We start from the raw sequence: 12,911 nt of genomic DNA, 5'->3' as shown, positions 1-12,911 counted from the left end.
AGTGAAGGGGCAAGGAAAAATGGACACAGACTATAATTTGGGAAATTCTGATTTAAGGAGAAGAAGATATCTGGAGCAGATATCCAGAGATGATGTGGACTCTCCATTCTTCCAGATACTCAAAACATGACCTCTTTGAAGCTAGCCCTGCTTAAAATGAGAGATTTGAGCACATAATGTCAGGAAGTTCCTTTCTATCTAACTTATTTTGTGATTCTATATATTAATTACTCTGAAACATCTTCTCAGAGTTACTGAAATTCACCAACAGACTAACAAGTCATTTAACGGGGGGAGCAGGGATGAGGGGGAAAAAGTAGACTGACAGACAGATGAGTGAACAAATGCAGTAATGCTATCAGAATCCTTTCCCTAGAAATATACTTGTCCTGACCACTGGCAAGAATGGTAGACCATTAGCCAGCATCATTCCTTCCCAGCTCTTAGTGCCTACAGTAAGAAATCCGGATTATCATTAGGAGTTTGCTGTAGAGCCATTCTGAATGCAGCTGTAGCTGTATTGGTGTATTTTTACCCATCCTGGCTCCCATGCAGACATGAAAAAGCTGTGTATTATGATTATTTCTGTTGTGTGATGTGTCTACAGGGCATGTTTGCAGGATAAGAAAATACTTAAGTAGCGGCAAGTACTGACAAGTTGAAACATTAAGGAATCTTCAGCCAATGACACAATAATCAAAGAGGTGAGCTTCAATGAAACAATCATACAGGCAGGAACCGGTTTGGCTTGCAATACTTCACAGGAGTATGTGAAATATGAGAGCTTTCCAAAGCCATTGTTTGGGAGTTCAAGGAGTGTGAGAACTGACAGTAGTGAGGAAATTGAACATATGCAAATTTTATGTTAATATCTTTTGTTAGACTGTGACTGAAGCCGTGGAGGAGGAGCACCATTTCAGGCCAATTTAAAAACTAGGGACAGGCTGTCAGCTTGAGATCAGTCTCTCTTCATGCACAGACATGTGGTCAAGGATTCTTCTCTGTATTCTGTCCTTGAACTGGCTTCCCATAGTGTCTTCTGAAACGTAAGTGGTCGCACATTCTGTGTCTATATGATAACATATTTTATTGTTTTTACCACCAGTTTATTTCTTCTGGGACACTGCTGTATGATAAACAGGATATTTGAGACATAGATCCTTAAATGTGTTGACTTGGAAGTAGATGACATTGAAGGATGGTTTGGAATGGTGCTCTCCATCATGAAACTGCTGTGAAAATCTAGTGTGAATGACAGAAACCTGGAACTTGAGTAGCTGAAGTGTGCTGTGCGTTGGGTAGAGTGGCAAGGAGACTCAGGACTAGACTAACAAGTAATACTAATAATTAGGATTGATATGCATCAGCAGCACAGAGAGAACACAGTGTATGGGGAGGTGCCGGAGGCCAGACACTATCTGGGACTGAAACCATGCTGAATGGCAAACCCAGTACAATAATATTCATGTTAGCACTGTCAGTGTCCATACAAACAGAAGATTTCAGCCACAGTATTCAAAAATATACCAACATTATAGCTTAAATCCTTTTCTCAAAAATTCTAAAGGAAAATACTAAGAAAGACAGCTTAGCTTCCTCCAATACACTGTTAATTTTAATACTTTTAATTTTGGTTTTTGAATTTCATGCAGCCTGAACTGGGCTAGTGAAAATAAAAATAAAGGCAATATAAGCTGGCAAAGCTGTGGGAGAAAAAAAGGGAAAGGATCAGATTAGAAAGATTGTGTGATTGTTGTTGTGCTACAAAACCAGCTCATGAATTCTGTCATACGTTATTTGGAAAGAGTAGTTTGGACAGCAAACTGCTGGACAGCAACAGAGTTTTAGACAAACATAGCAAATATGAAGGAATGTTTTTCAGAGGAGTATTTCAGGGAAGGAAGGCTGCCCTAATTATAGAGAGAAGAGAGAAAAAGTACAAATGAAATCTTCAATGGAAGAAAGAAATGAACAAAACAAGACAGGGAGAAGCATGGAAACAGGAGCATGAAAACAGAACTGAGCATGCAGATTAGATTGAGCGTTCCCTGGAATTTTCTGCTTAAAAGGAAAAGAAAGATCACTTCTTGTGCATGAAGTGGATTGCCTTATGTCAGTTCTTATCCAAGAGATATCCAGAGAATGAGAAATTTAAAGATTGTTGCAACCCTTAACTAGTATTTTTGTCGTTGGTCCCAAGAAGAAGCTAAATATTGCTCCTCCATATGAGGGGCTGCAGAGGTTTAAGTGCACACCTAGGTCATGGAAGGACAAATGCAGCTATGCTTTAGCCACTTCAGTAATTGGAGCTGTGTAAACACCTGGAATGGAGAGGTGTAGTATCATGCTGGGTAAGAATGCTGCACAGAATGATGCCAGTCCCTCAGCTCAGAAAATATTGTGAGAGATTAAAAAGTTGACATTTGTACTTCCTTAGCATATTATTTAAAATCCATTGAAAGAAATTGAAATCCTTCCATTGGTTTGAGCAAGCTTTGGATCATGTTTTCCTTCACACCTATGGTGCTTGTGTGGTATTTTCCTCTGCTGTTTGCTCTGACTTTCCTGCATGACTGAACTTTCTGGTTGGTGTTACAGCCAGTATGTGCTGCTGGTGCCATCGGTCGTGCGGAGCGACGCTCCACAGACGGCTTGTGTGCAGCTGCACAGCCTCAGCGAGCCCGTGTCCCTGAGCGTTGTCCTGGAATATGGAACTGTCCAGAGGACTCTCTTTGAGGAGCCCGTGACAGAGAATGACTTCTTCAAGTGCGGCGAGTTCGAGGTATTTTTTCTTTTGAAGCTACTGAAGAGGGCGTAGTAGCTGGAAATAATTCTGATTGCAACTCTCCTTGTCAGTGAGGGAAAGAAGGCAAAGTGTTTAAAATAAGATAAACTGTTGGAAAGGCTGACAAAACAGGAAAAAAGACCTGTGGATTGTAGAAGGGAGCTAGAGAAAGACTTTCCATCTCCATTCTCAGAGTGAATAGAGCAAAGCTTTAGATTGTTATCACAGTTGCGTGCTCCTTATGGAACTGTAGAAGTATCAAGCAAGATGATAGGTCCCATGTAGACCCCGGTTATTCCCTTTCCTGACTCTGAAAGATCTATACACACAAGAAAAAGTGTCCCAAGGTGAGGTCTTCCAGAATGCATCAGGAGAAAACACTTCAGAGTTAAAGGTATTTGGCTGTGACAACCTGCATGTAAGCAGGGAAATGCAGAAGACAGAACACAGCTTCAAATTTTATTACCTGATGACAGATTACGGGCCTTCCTCAGCAGAAACTCCCAGAAATTATCTCGCTGACAAAGGTGGGGCTTCTCATGACTTTCCATAAGCTGTTTATGACTCAACTGACACTATCCTACTCTAAAACCCTGGGCATCAGGGAACATCAGCATGTCTTATTTACCACTTTTCCTCTGGGGGTTTTGCTCCTCTCCAGGTTCCTCCTGCTACTTCTGATGCCCTGGCATTCATTTCCTTCTCAGCCAAAGGTGCCACGGTTGACTTAGCTGAGAGAAGATCAGTGGCAATTCAGAATGTGGATGGTGCTGTCTTCGTCCAGACGGACAAACCCCTCTACAAGCCAGGACAAACAGGTGGATGAAGGGATTGAGTCAGCTAGAATAGTGAGATATTGAGTGAAAGGGTGGGTCAAGGTTGACAGAAACTTACTCTTGTGGAATAAGAATTTCATTTTAGTTTGAAATACCAAAGTTAGTGAAAAATAGAACCAATTCACAAACAGTGCAACAAAATAGTAGAATTCATGTGTTTGTACTTAGTTAATTGAATTTTGAGGATCTCAGGTTCTGTCAGGTTTACTTGAGCAGAGTCACATAAAAATTATTTAATACATAAAAGTATTAAAAATACAGAAAATAATAGGCTACGTTTGGAACTAATAAAGTGAATATAAAAATGAAGCAAGCACCTCAGTTCCTGTCAACAACTCCTTCTCCTTAACTGTTGATCTATTTCAAAGTGCTAATTCCATCACAATACTTAAATGACAGTACTAGCTGTGGTGGATTTAGCTATCTCTTTAACATAATTATACTTTAGTCCGAGTCAGTAATAATTGAAGATATTTCAACTGACATTTATTTTGGTTCTCTTTTTTCAGTGGCTAAGCTAATCCTTTTATGTTCTCTGGGCACTCTTAAGCTTTCAAAAAAAGCCTGGTCAAAGCTGAGTATTGAAAATTATTTATCACTGCTAATAAAATAAATGATAGAAGCATCTGCATTTGACACTTGGAGATCTGACACTTGGTGCCAGGTTGATGGTTGGGCTAGTCCTTGAAGTTCCTTTCAACCTTGATGATTCTGTAATCCTTTTTCGTCCTGTTTTTTTTTTTTAGTGATGTTTCGTGTGGTCACTTTGGACACCCAGTTCAGACCTGTTCAGGAGACGGTAAGTGTGAGTGATAAGCAAAACTTTTCAGGTACCCTCTTGAGGTACCTCTTTACTGAGACTCTCTCACTTTGATATCAAATAAGAAGGGCCTGGGATAGGCTTCCTGATGTTATTTATGTTTTGTATTTTGTATATTTGTTGTAACTCCTTACCTTCGCACTCCATCGTTTCCCTGCATTTGTAGAGGACAAGGCTCTGAAAGCACTTGTGGAAATCTTTCATAGCACACAGATTTTGTAGTTCCAGATGTGTAGAAAAAGACTGGATATTCTTGCAGAAAAAATTCACAAACAGATTATCCTCTGAAAATTATCTTTTTAATTACAGACATGAGTTGAAAATTGTTTCCCTGGCGCAGTCTTCTCTATCCAGAAAAAGCTGTTCACAGTTTTCCTTGTGTTCTAGTGTTTATCAACATCCACTGTTAGAATAATTTTTTAATATTTTTTTTCTCTCCCTTTATTTCCTCCTCCAGTATCCCAGAATCGTCATTGAGGTAAGAGATATAACATGGAATTAAACACAAACTCCTTTGGGAAGACTGTGCTTCACCATTTCCCATAGAGTCAACAGCTGAGGGAGACTCATCCAGAGCACACCATTTAAAGCCAATGGATTTGAGGTTGAACAGTGGCAATATCCTCTATCAGCACCAGAGGAGAAGAAATCAGCACAACTGGAGCTGTTAGTCAGAGGCAGCGTGGAGTTGCTGCTGTGCCCTTCATTAGAGTTCAAACAGGAGTGTTCAGTCCAGGCTCACCTTGGGAGGAGTACAGCAAATAACTGGTTAAATAGACTCCCTCTCATACATAGGCATAAGAATGGTGACTTTCTGAAATGCCATGTTCTCATGGGGATGGGCTAACAATGAATCATCTTCTACCACATTTCACATCACTACATCTCCCAGCATTTTCTGAGAGAGGTCAGCATAATATTCCTGCTTTACAAAGGCAACTGAGTCAGAAAGATTTATGTTACAAGTGTTCTAGATAGGCAGCCTGTGTCCCATACACAACCTATGTCCCAATCAGGAACTGTTTCTGAGTGATCTGAGGCCATCTGTCAGTGTAGCTAATTCCCAGTTAAACATAGACTTAGTTTTGTTAAATCCACAAGCAGAGATGTAAAGTCAGAGCACATATCATCAGCCCCAAAGCACTCTTAGCCTGTGACTCATTTAGCCAATATGTCTGAAGACAGGACTTAAAAGAAGGCAAGAAATGGGGATAAAGGTTTTGCTACATCTCTTTCTTCCAGGATCCAGAGCAAAACAAGATCTTCCAGTGGCTGGAGGTGACATCGAAGCACGGAATCGTCCAGCTGTCCTTTCCACTAATCCCAGAGCCTATTCTGGGATCCTACCAAATTACTGTGGAGACAAAGTCAGGTGGAAAAGAGTACCAGTCCTTCAGAGTGGAGGAGTATGGTAAGCAAAGGCTCATAAACTACCCTGTGGTAGCAGTGAGGGTCTGTCTAAGTCAGATAAAAGCCACCAATGCAGAGTTTAAGTCCTTTGAATTCTCCACATCATGCCTGGAAAAGAAAGATGTGGAGAGAGCTGGGTGGACTGCTGCATGAGAAACAGGCCTTTCCCAGCTATACAACCTTGGATAAAAGATAAGTTGGAGAGAGGTGGTGTCAGCAATCTATTTGATTTTGTTGTTTCACTTAATCTGTTGCCTTTCTCCTTCACTGCAACTGGATTGCGTAATAACTTTTGTACTCCAGGGCTTAACTCACTTGAGACATTGGCATTACTCATTTTTCTTTAAGAAAGGAGATTAAAGTGATTTACCATGAGATTTGCTGTGACTGTTATAGTTATTAGTATGATATTATTTGATTTTACAGAAGTTACTCATCTTGCCACAGAAGATTATTTTTTCTATTGTCATATACTACAGCCAGTTCCTAGTTAGCTCATTCTTTGATCCATTTCCTCTCCCTTGTTGGTGAAAATGTCTTTGACAACTGTTTTTGTTTTTTTTTACTGTCTTACACACACTATGTATGTAATGCAATTGCTGATCAGTCATATTCACATTACATTCTTAGTGCTGCCAAAATTTGAAGTGACAACCACTGGGCCAAAGACAATTTCTTTCTTCGATGAAGAAGTCAGGGTGAATGTTTGTGCTTCGTAAGTATCAGAGCTGTAAGGCAACACAATTTTGTACAACAAATGGTATAGGCATTGGATGGTGTGCTCTGCTGGAAAGCAAAGATCCTGCTGCTGGCTCAGAATGTGGCTTAGGGCAATTCCTTTAGCTATGACTCTCATGATACAAAATATAATGAATGTCATTATATTTTTCTCCTATGATATTCTTCTCCTATTAGTCTATGATATTCTTCTCTTGCCACATAGCAGAATTAAAACCAGTAGAGTTTGTGTGTGTCCAAATGAAGCACTTCCTACTTGCTAGCTGTTGTGTTTTATTATTACAAAAAATTAGAGTCTATCATTAAAATTGCTGGCTGTGGTCCTGCCAAAGTGCAGGGTGCCAGCAGCTAAAAGGATGAATAAGTCAGTATGCTCTGCCTTGTGTAAGGAAGAAACCAAGGAGAAAAAGGTGCAGGGAATGATATCCTGAGTTCAGCACTGCCTTCCAGTTTCAGACCTTAAAGAATGATTGCACCAAAACTATGGTGAAGCAGGGTTTTTTTAACAAAATGGCAGAAACAGCCTAAAAATAGTAGAAGGGAATTCTGCTAGGGCTGACTGATTGTAATTCCCAAGTGCTCTTCTGTTTGTGCTCTGGATACTGCAGAGGGATTTAGAGTCTGCAATGCTCTGCAACTTTTGCAGGTCTCATGTTAAATCCACATGATTGAATTCTCATGTTCCTTCCTCTCCTAGGTACACTTATGGCCAGCCAGTGCAAGGGAAGGCCCAAATTAATGTGTGTCAGCAGCGCTTTTATAGTCCACTGTGTGTACAAAACTGGAAAAAAACCTGTGAAGCTGTCACTGGACTGGTATGATACATAACAAGTATTTTCTTCCCTGTCAGCTTTACTACCCAACATGTAGCACAGTATTCAGTGGCTTCATTAATTTCCAAGGGAACACCAGAGATACAATCTCAATGGTGTGATTTTTCTCACTATCTTATAGGCAATGCTGAAAGAACCTCACTAAAAGACTGATTTTTCCCTCAGAAAGAATCAGTAGGAAGGAGGGAAGCTTATGAAACTGTAAATTTGTAACAATTTCTGAAACACTGGGGCCGTGTTCTTACCAAATCTAATCAGCAGAACTCTGCTGGGAGTCTTTGAGGACTTTTAATGTTAAAAGGATGAATAATTTGTCCACTAGCTCAGGCTTAATGTGCTGTGGTCACAGAGCAAAAGCATCATGCAAGATGGGTTTAAGAAGGAGCATGAGCATAGAGAAGACTAGAGGGGAGAAGGAGAGAAGTTTCCAGGTGCTAGTGTAAATAATATCGAAACAGTCATCTGGGGTGGGAGCTGGGGAGCAAGAAATGTAAGGTAGGCAGGGAGGTCTTCAGAGATGCAATAAAACATAATGAGGAGCGATTTTGCAAGGCTTGAGAAAAATGGGTTTTCCCCTTTGTGTTGCAATTTCAGCTGGGAAAGGATGGCTGCCTCAACGCTGTCATCTCCATCAAAAAATTCCGGCTGTACCGCAGCTATGCCATGATGTATGCCAGCCTCAACATAGAAAGCATCGTCACTGAAAATGGGACAGGTAACACCAAGTGGGCATTGGGAGTAACTGATCTAAGCTAATGCATGGATCTTCCTGAGAGGAATCCCCTGGATCACCATCTGTGTGGCAAACAGGCAGCAATTATGGTTTTCTTTGTGTGGCTCTCCCTCCAGAGCATCACCACTCCATAGAGCTTATCAAAAGGAACAGCTTTCTGCCTGAGTCTGATTTCTGTTTCCTCTTCTTTGTGCTGGGTGTGTCTCACAGGTATCCAGATGAAGGCCTATGACTATGTTTCAGTCAACCAAGGCAATGACCAAGTGCTGTTCAGGAATATGGATTCCTATTACAAGAGGGGAATTCCTTACCATGGTGAGGTAGGTACATGAGAGGATACATTTAGACCCAAGCTCCTTGAGGTCCAGCATGGTGATCTCCGTGATGTCCCATTTATGGCTGTCACCTGAATGTGCTGTCAGCTTCCCAAGATAATGCTGCATAACAGTGTCTGTATAGTTATAGTCCTGATACTCCTAGAGAAAAAAAAGAGAATTGTATCACACCTGGCAGGTCGGGATCTCTTTTCTGCCATAGTCAGAGGATGCCTAAAAAGTGAGTAAGTGGAAGGTATGAATGGGGGAGAGGAGTCTTCAAGAAAATTCTTCAGACACAGTTATGCCTAAACTAAAGGTAGAATTCACCCTGTGTTGCATCACGCAATTCCAGGGATGTTTACTTACAGCAGTATAGATGTTGGAGCACATTCCTACTTCTTAGCAACCTACACATGCAGGATAAACCAGGCACAAAAAGGATGATGACCTGTACAGCATCATCCTGACGGGCAGTGGAGACTGTGGGTGTGTACAGACATGTAGGAGTTAACAGGTGTTAACTGAGCTCCACAGTTTGCCTGTGGCCATGAAGTCATCTCTTTTTTAGGTGTGTTAATCAATGGTCTCCAATAAATATTCCTCCTCCCTTTGTGACACATAGCTTATTCTGCACTGATGGGAATTTCCCACTGATGGGAATTTTCCTGTCACTGAACTCCCGCTCCCTCAAAATATTGAGCAGCATGTGCCTCTTCAATACATTTCACTCTTGATTTCTACTCCCTGCAGCAGTCCTCAGTGTTTAAGTGACCATCCTCCAGTAAACAGAGATTTTCTTTTGTTGTTGTTTTCTTTGTTTTTTTCTGAATCCTTTGGGTATTTGTTGTGTTCAGATCACTGTGACAAACATGGAGGGTGAGCCTGTTGCCAGCAGCACTGTCCTGCTGGAGCTCAATGGAGATTATCTGGCCAACTATACCACAGACAAAAACGGCATTGCTGCTTTTTCCCTTGACACATCCAACTTCTTCGATCCCAGTTTGAAGCTGACAGTAAGTAAACACAGGCTGCAATCTAATTCATGAGTAAATACTTCATGGGAGAGAGGGTTTAGAAGGAACACCTGCAAACTCTGTGAGACTCATTGAGCAAATACCACTGCCTGAGAAGAGGCACACTGCAACCCATTTGTGGTTTTGGGTCGTAGTGATCTTCAGTTCCTCCCTGCTTTTCTCTCCCCTTTAGAAGTTCTTTCTGCATTCATCTTCCTTCTCTTTCTTCTGTGTGTTAGAGGACCTTCCTCAGAGACTGCACTGCCTTCCCCATCTAGCCTTGGTGCGTGCCAGCATCTTTCACTGCTGCTGACTGCTTCCCTGCATTTCTGCTGGCACAAACTCATGTCTGTTATCATCACATGGTCTTCTTGTATTGCCATGGCTTTATTCTGGTGGGATGGAAAGGGCTGAGTAAAAGTGAGTCATTTGGAACAATGCCATTCTAATTCAGTGTAAGTCTCAGCAGTTTATGCAACTGGTCCCAAGCCTGAAAAAAACTAAAATAATGCTCTTATTGCGAAGTGCCAGAGGCATCTGGATGCCTAAAGGTGTCCAGAAGGCCATTCACTCTTCACTGGTGAAACACAAATTTTTCACACCAGTTCTTGCTTGTGGCTTAAATAGCCTCACAAAAGCAGTTTCTCAACAGAATATTTTACAGAAAAGAAGCCTTTGCCCCTCACCTGCCTTGAATTTTTTTTCCCCACACTGTTGATTCCACATGCATGGTTTTCCATTTTGTAGGTCAAACAGGCACCAGGTGAATGTGCAGACTTTATCTGGGGGATTGATAATGAGCCCAAAGCCTCGTTCCTTGTCCGGCGTTTCTACTCACGGACCAACAGCTTTCTGAAAATTGAGCCAGTGACAGAGGAGCTCAGCTGTGGCCAGCAGAGAACAATCAATGTTCACTATGTCCTGAACAGAGAAGGTTACAGCAACGCCACACACACAAACTTCTACTATGTAGTAAGTCCTAATGTTACCCCTGAAACACCTTTTTTTCAACTTCTCTCAAACACCCTATAAGGCAGAAATCTTGCAGTCAGAGAGAGGTTATGGATCATGGCTCGACCTGCTCACCTTCATGGCTTCTCAGGACAATACTCAAAATCAGTGATTTCATGGTGGAAGGGAGAAGGTGCTTTTGATCCCCTTTCATGTGACTTTTCTATGCCCAGGTGATGACACAAGGAAAAATTACTCTCAGTGGCCAGAAGCAAGTCAGCATTTCTGGTGGTAAGTTCCAGACCATATTACTATTCATACTTCAGATCACAGTAACTTTTGCAAGTGGTGAAAGCAGAGAACTGTGGCTAAATCAAGTACTAGTCCCTAAATCCCGTGACCTATTACTGCTCACAGAATAATTTTCTTTTGCTACAGCATCTAGCTGAACTCCCATATCATAATCAGTTTTATCTTGTTAGTAGAAACATATTTTGTTGTGATCAAACACATGGAATGCAACCTTCATATGTTTTATTGTAGTATTTTATAATGCCAAGGAGTATTTATGGTCTCTATGTGACATCCTAGTCTTCACCAAATAGAATAATAAAACATTTTAAAGTTTGGAATAATAGGTGTCCCATTTGAAAGGGATGTTTAGCAGTCAGCTCTTGAAATTCATTGCCCTTTCAGAAGTCTCAAAATACCAACAAATAACAGTGATCCTGACCTTTATTCTTTCATTGTTAAAAATCAGTTTTCTTGCAGAACCTGGTCCGTTTGCACACTTCAGGAGGTGGCTTAAGTGAGCCTCTCTCCCTATATAGGACTTTTTTCATATTTACCATCTTTAGTCTAAAGCTTAATTCCCTGACTATATACTTGTAGTTTTCATCCATGTAGAGAAGAATTTCTTATTTCTTAGTGTTAAGAGAACTCTCCTTTAACTCAGAATATTGCTGTATTTATCTATTGTTCTAGTTTTGAGACCCAAAGGCAATGGGAAGGGGACCTTCTCATAGCAATTGTGCACAGGTTTCCATGTTTAGCTTCTTCCCAGCGTACCCCTCTCTCTGCAAAGCACCCTGGTCTCAGCATCCTCCAGTTTTTTTATGTGTTATATTGCTGATGGGAGCTGTCCCTCAGCCACTGAGAGATGAGTCTTCCAATATACAATTCCCTGGGCTATTAAGGTGTTTCTAGATTATGAATATAATATGCTCTTTTGCTGGCTTGTCCTTCCCTGATCCATGTTCCTTCCACAGCTTCCAGAGGTACATTCTCCATCACACTGACTGTCACTGAGAAGCTGGCCCCCAGTGCCAGATTGCTGCTCTACACAGTGCATCCTCATGGAGAGATAGTGGCTGACAGCTCCAGGATACACAGTGATATATGCTTCAAAAACAAGGTGGAAACCTTTGCTTTCTTACTAAGGGATATATTGGGGTTTGCTGAAAAATGGTCAGGAAACGATCTCATCAAGAGCCCTGCACTAGGCATGGCATTTAGGAATGGAAAAGGTGCAGGTATGTCTGGGATCATGAGAAGCCGTCCCTGGAATTGGCACCCATGGTTCAGGCTCAGAAAAACTCCCCACGATGGAGAGAGAAGGGTGCCTGGGGGCGGGGGTTATGTGAATTTTTACAAGCTGATCCAGACGGGCCATCTAGCGGTAGGAGCTTTGTCCTACAGAGAACAGTGCCTGCTGATGAAAGGGGAGACTTAGATCTCTGTGCCGATCCGATTCGCCTAATCTCCATGGGGTTGTGTTGGATTTGCTAATTTCCAGGTCCAGCTCAAGTTCTCTGAGAAGAAGGGTCTCCCGGGCTCTAGAGTTGGACTCCACCTGGAAGCTGCTGCCAACTCCTTCTGTGCCCTGCGAGCAATTCAGAGCGTCCTTCTTCAGTCTGGGCAGGAGTTATCTGCTGAGAGTGTGAGTCACATCCCCAGCCCTGTGTTCTTTTGACCTAGGAACAACCCAGTTCCCACCTGTGATGTCTCTGACTGTATTTTTATTTTTCCCTTGGAAACAGACATCTGTGATTAAAGGAAGATCTAAGGCAATTGTATGCTTTAAAGACAGAAACTGATAGCACAGCACTGCTTTTGGGAAGCATGGCAGTGTAACATATATCCCAAAAATATGCCTTATGCAAATCCTTGACAGCACATTTCCTCAGTGTGGAGTGATTGTGTCAAAATTGCATTTTTACTTAATTTTTACATAATTGCATAATTTACATTGCTCAGATAGGCCTTGGGTCCAGAACAAAAGCTGTAGATGACAGCTAGTGTCTTGTAACACTCATCTCCTCTTTGCTCAACTCAAAACTGCATTTCCATGCTTTCTGCTCAAGTTCACTCCATAAAACCATTGTGGCTCAGAAGGAGGAGGGTACAGCTCAATCCAAATTGTTTATTCATCTCTAGGTAGGCATCACTAGTTAAGCCCACTGAAGTCTACAGCAC

General features: G+C 41.6%; 1 protein-coding gene across 1 annotated transcript in view; it reads left to right on the top strand.

The window, feature by feature from the left end:
- Window positions 1-966: 966 nt before the first annotated feature.
- The window catches only part of LOC102066263 (ovostatin), a 29,142-nt gene continuing 17,197 nt past the window's right edge, over window positions 967-12,911 (top strand). Inside the window, exons 1-15 of the mRNA XM_014271369.3 lie at window positions 967-1,046; window positions 2,599-2,782; window positions 3,447-3,603; window positions 4,368-4,420; window positions 4,899-4,919; window positions 5,684-5,852; window positions 6,482-6,566; window positions 7,287-7,404; window positions 8,017-8,137; window positions 8,366-8,475; window positions 9,327-9,485; window positions 10,233-10,457; window positions 10,670-10,727; window positions 11,705-11,850; window positions 12,232-12,375. Of these exons, the coding sequence (XP_014126844.2) occupies window positions 982-1,046; window positions 2,599-2,782; window positions 3,447-3,603; window positions 4,368-4,420; window positions 4,899-4,919; window positions 5,684-5,852; window positions 6,482-6,566; window positions 7,287-7,404; window positions 8,017-8,137; window positions 8,366-8,475; window positions 9,327-9,485; window positions 10,233-10,457; window positions 10,670-10,727; window positions 11,705-11,850; window positions 12,232-12,375 (1,815 nt within the window). The 5' untranslated portion in view covers window positions 967-981. The remainder of the gene's footprint in view (window positions 1,047-2,598; window positions 2,783-3,446; window positions 3,604-4,367; window positions 4,421-4,898; window positions 4,920-5,683; window positions 5,853-6,481; window positions 6,567-7,286; window positions 7,405-8,016; window positions 8,138-8,365; window positions 8,476-9,326; window positions 9,486-10,232; window positions 10,458-10,669; window positions 10,728-11,704; window positions 11,851-12,231; window positions 12,376-12,911) is intronic.

The sequence above is a fragment of the Zonotrichia albicollis genome, chromosome 2 (genome assembly GCF_047830755.1).
Source record: "Zonotrichia albicollis isolate bZonAlb1 chromosome 2, bZonAlb1.hap1, whole genome shotgun sequence".
Classification (NCBI taxonomy): domain Eukaryota; kingdom Metazoa; phylum Chordata; class Aves; order Passeriformes; family Passerellidae; genus Zonotrichia; species Zonotrichia albicollis.
The sequence above is the reverse complement of the archived record's forward strand: the minus strand, read 5'-3'. Positions and strand labels throughout refer to the sequence as shown.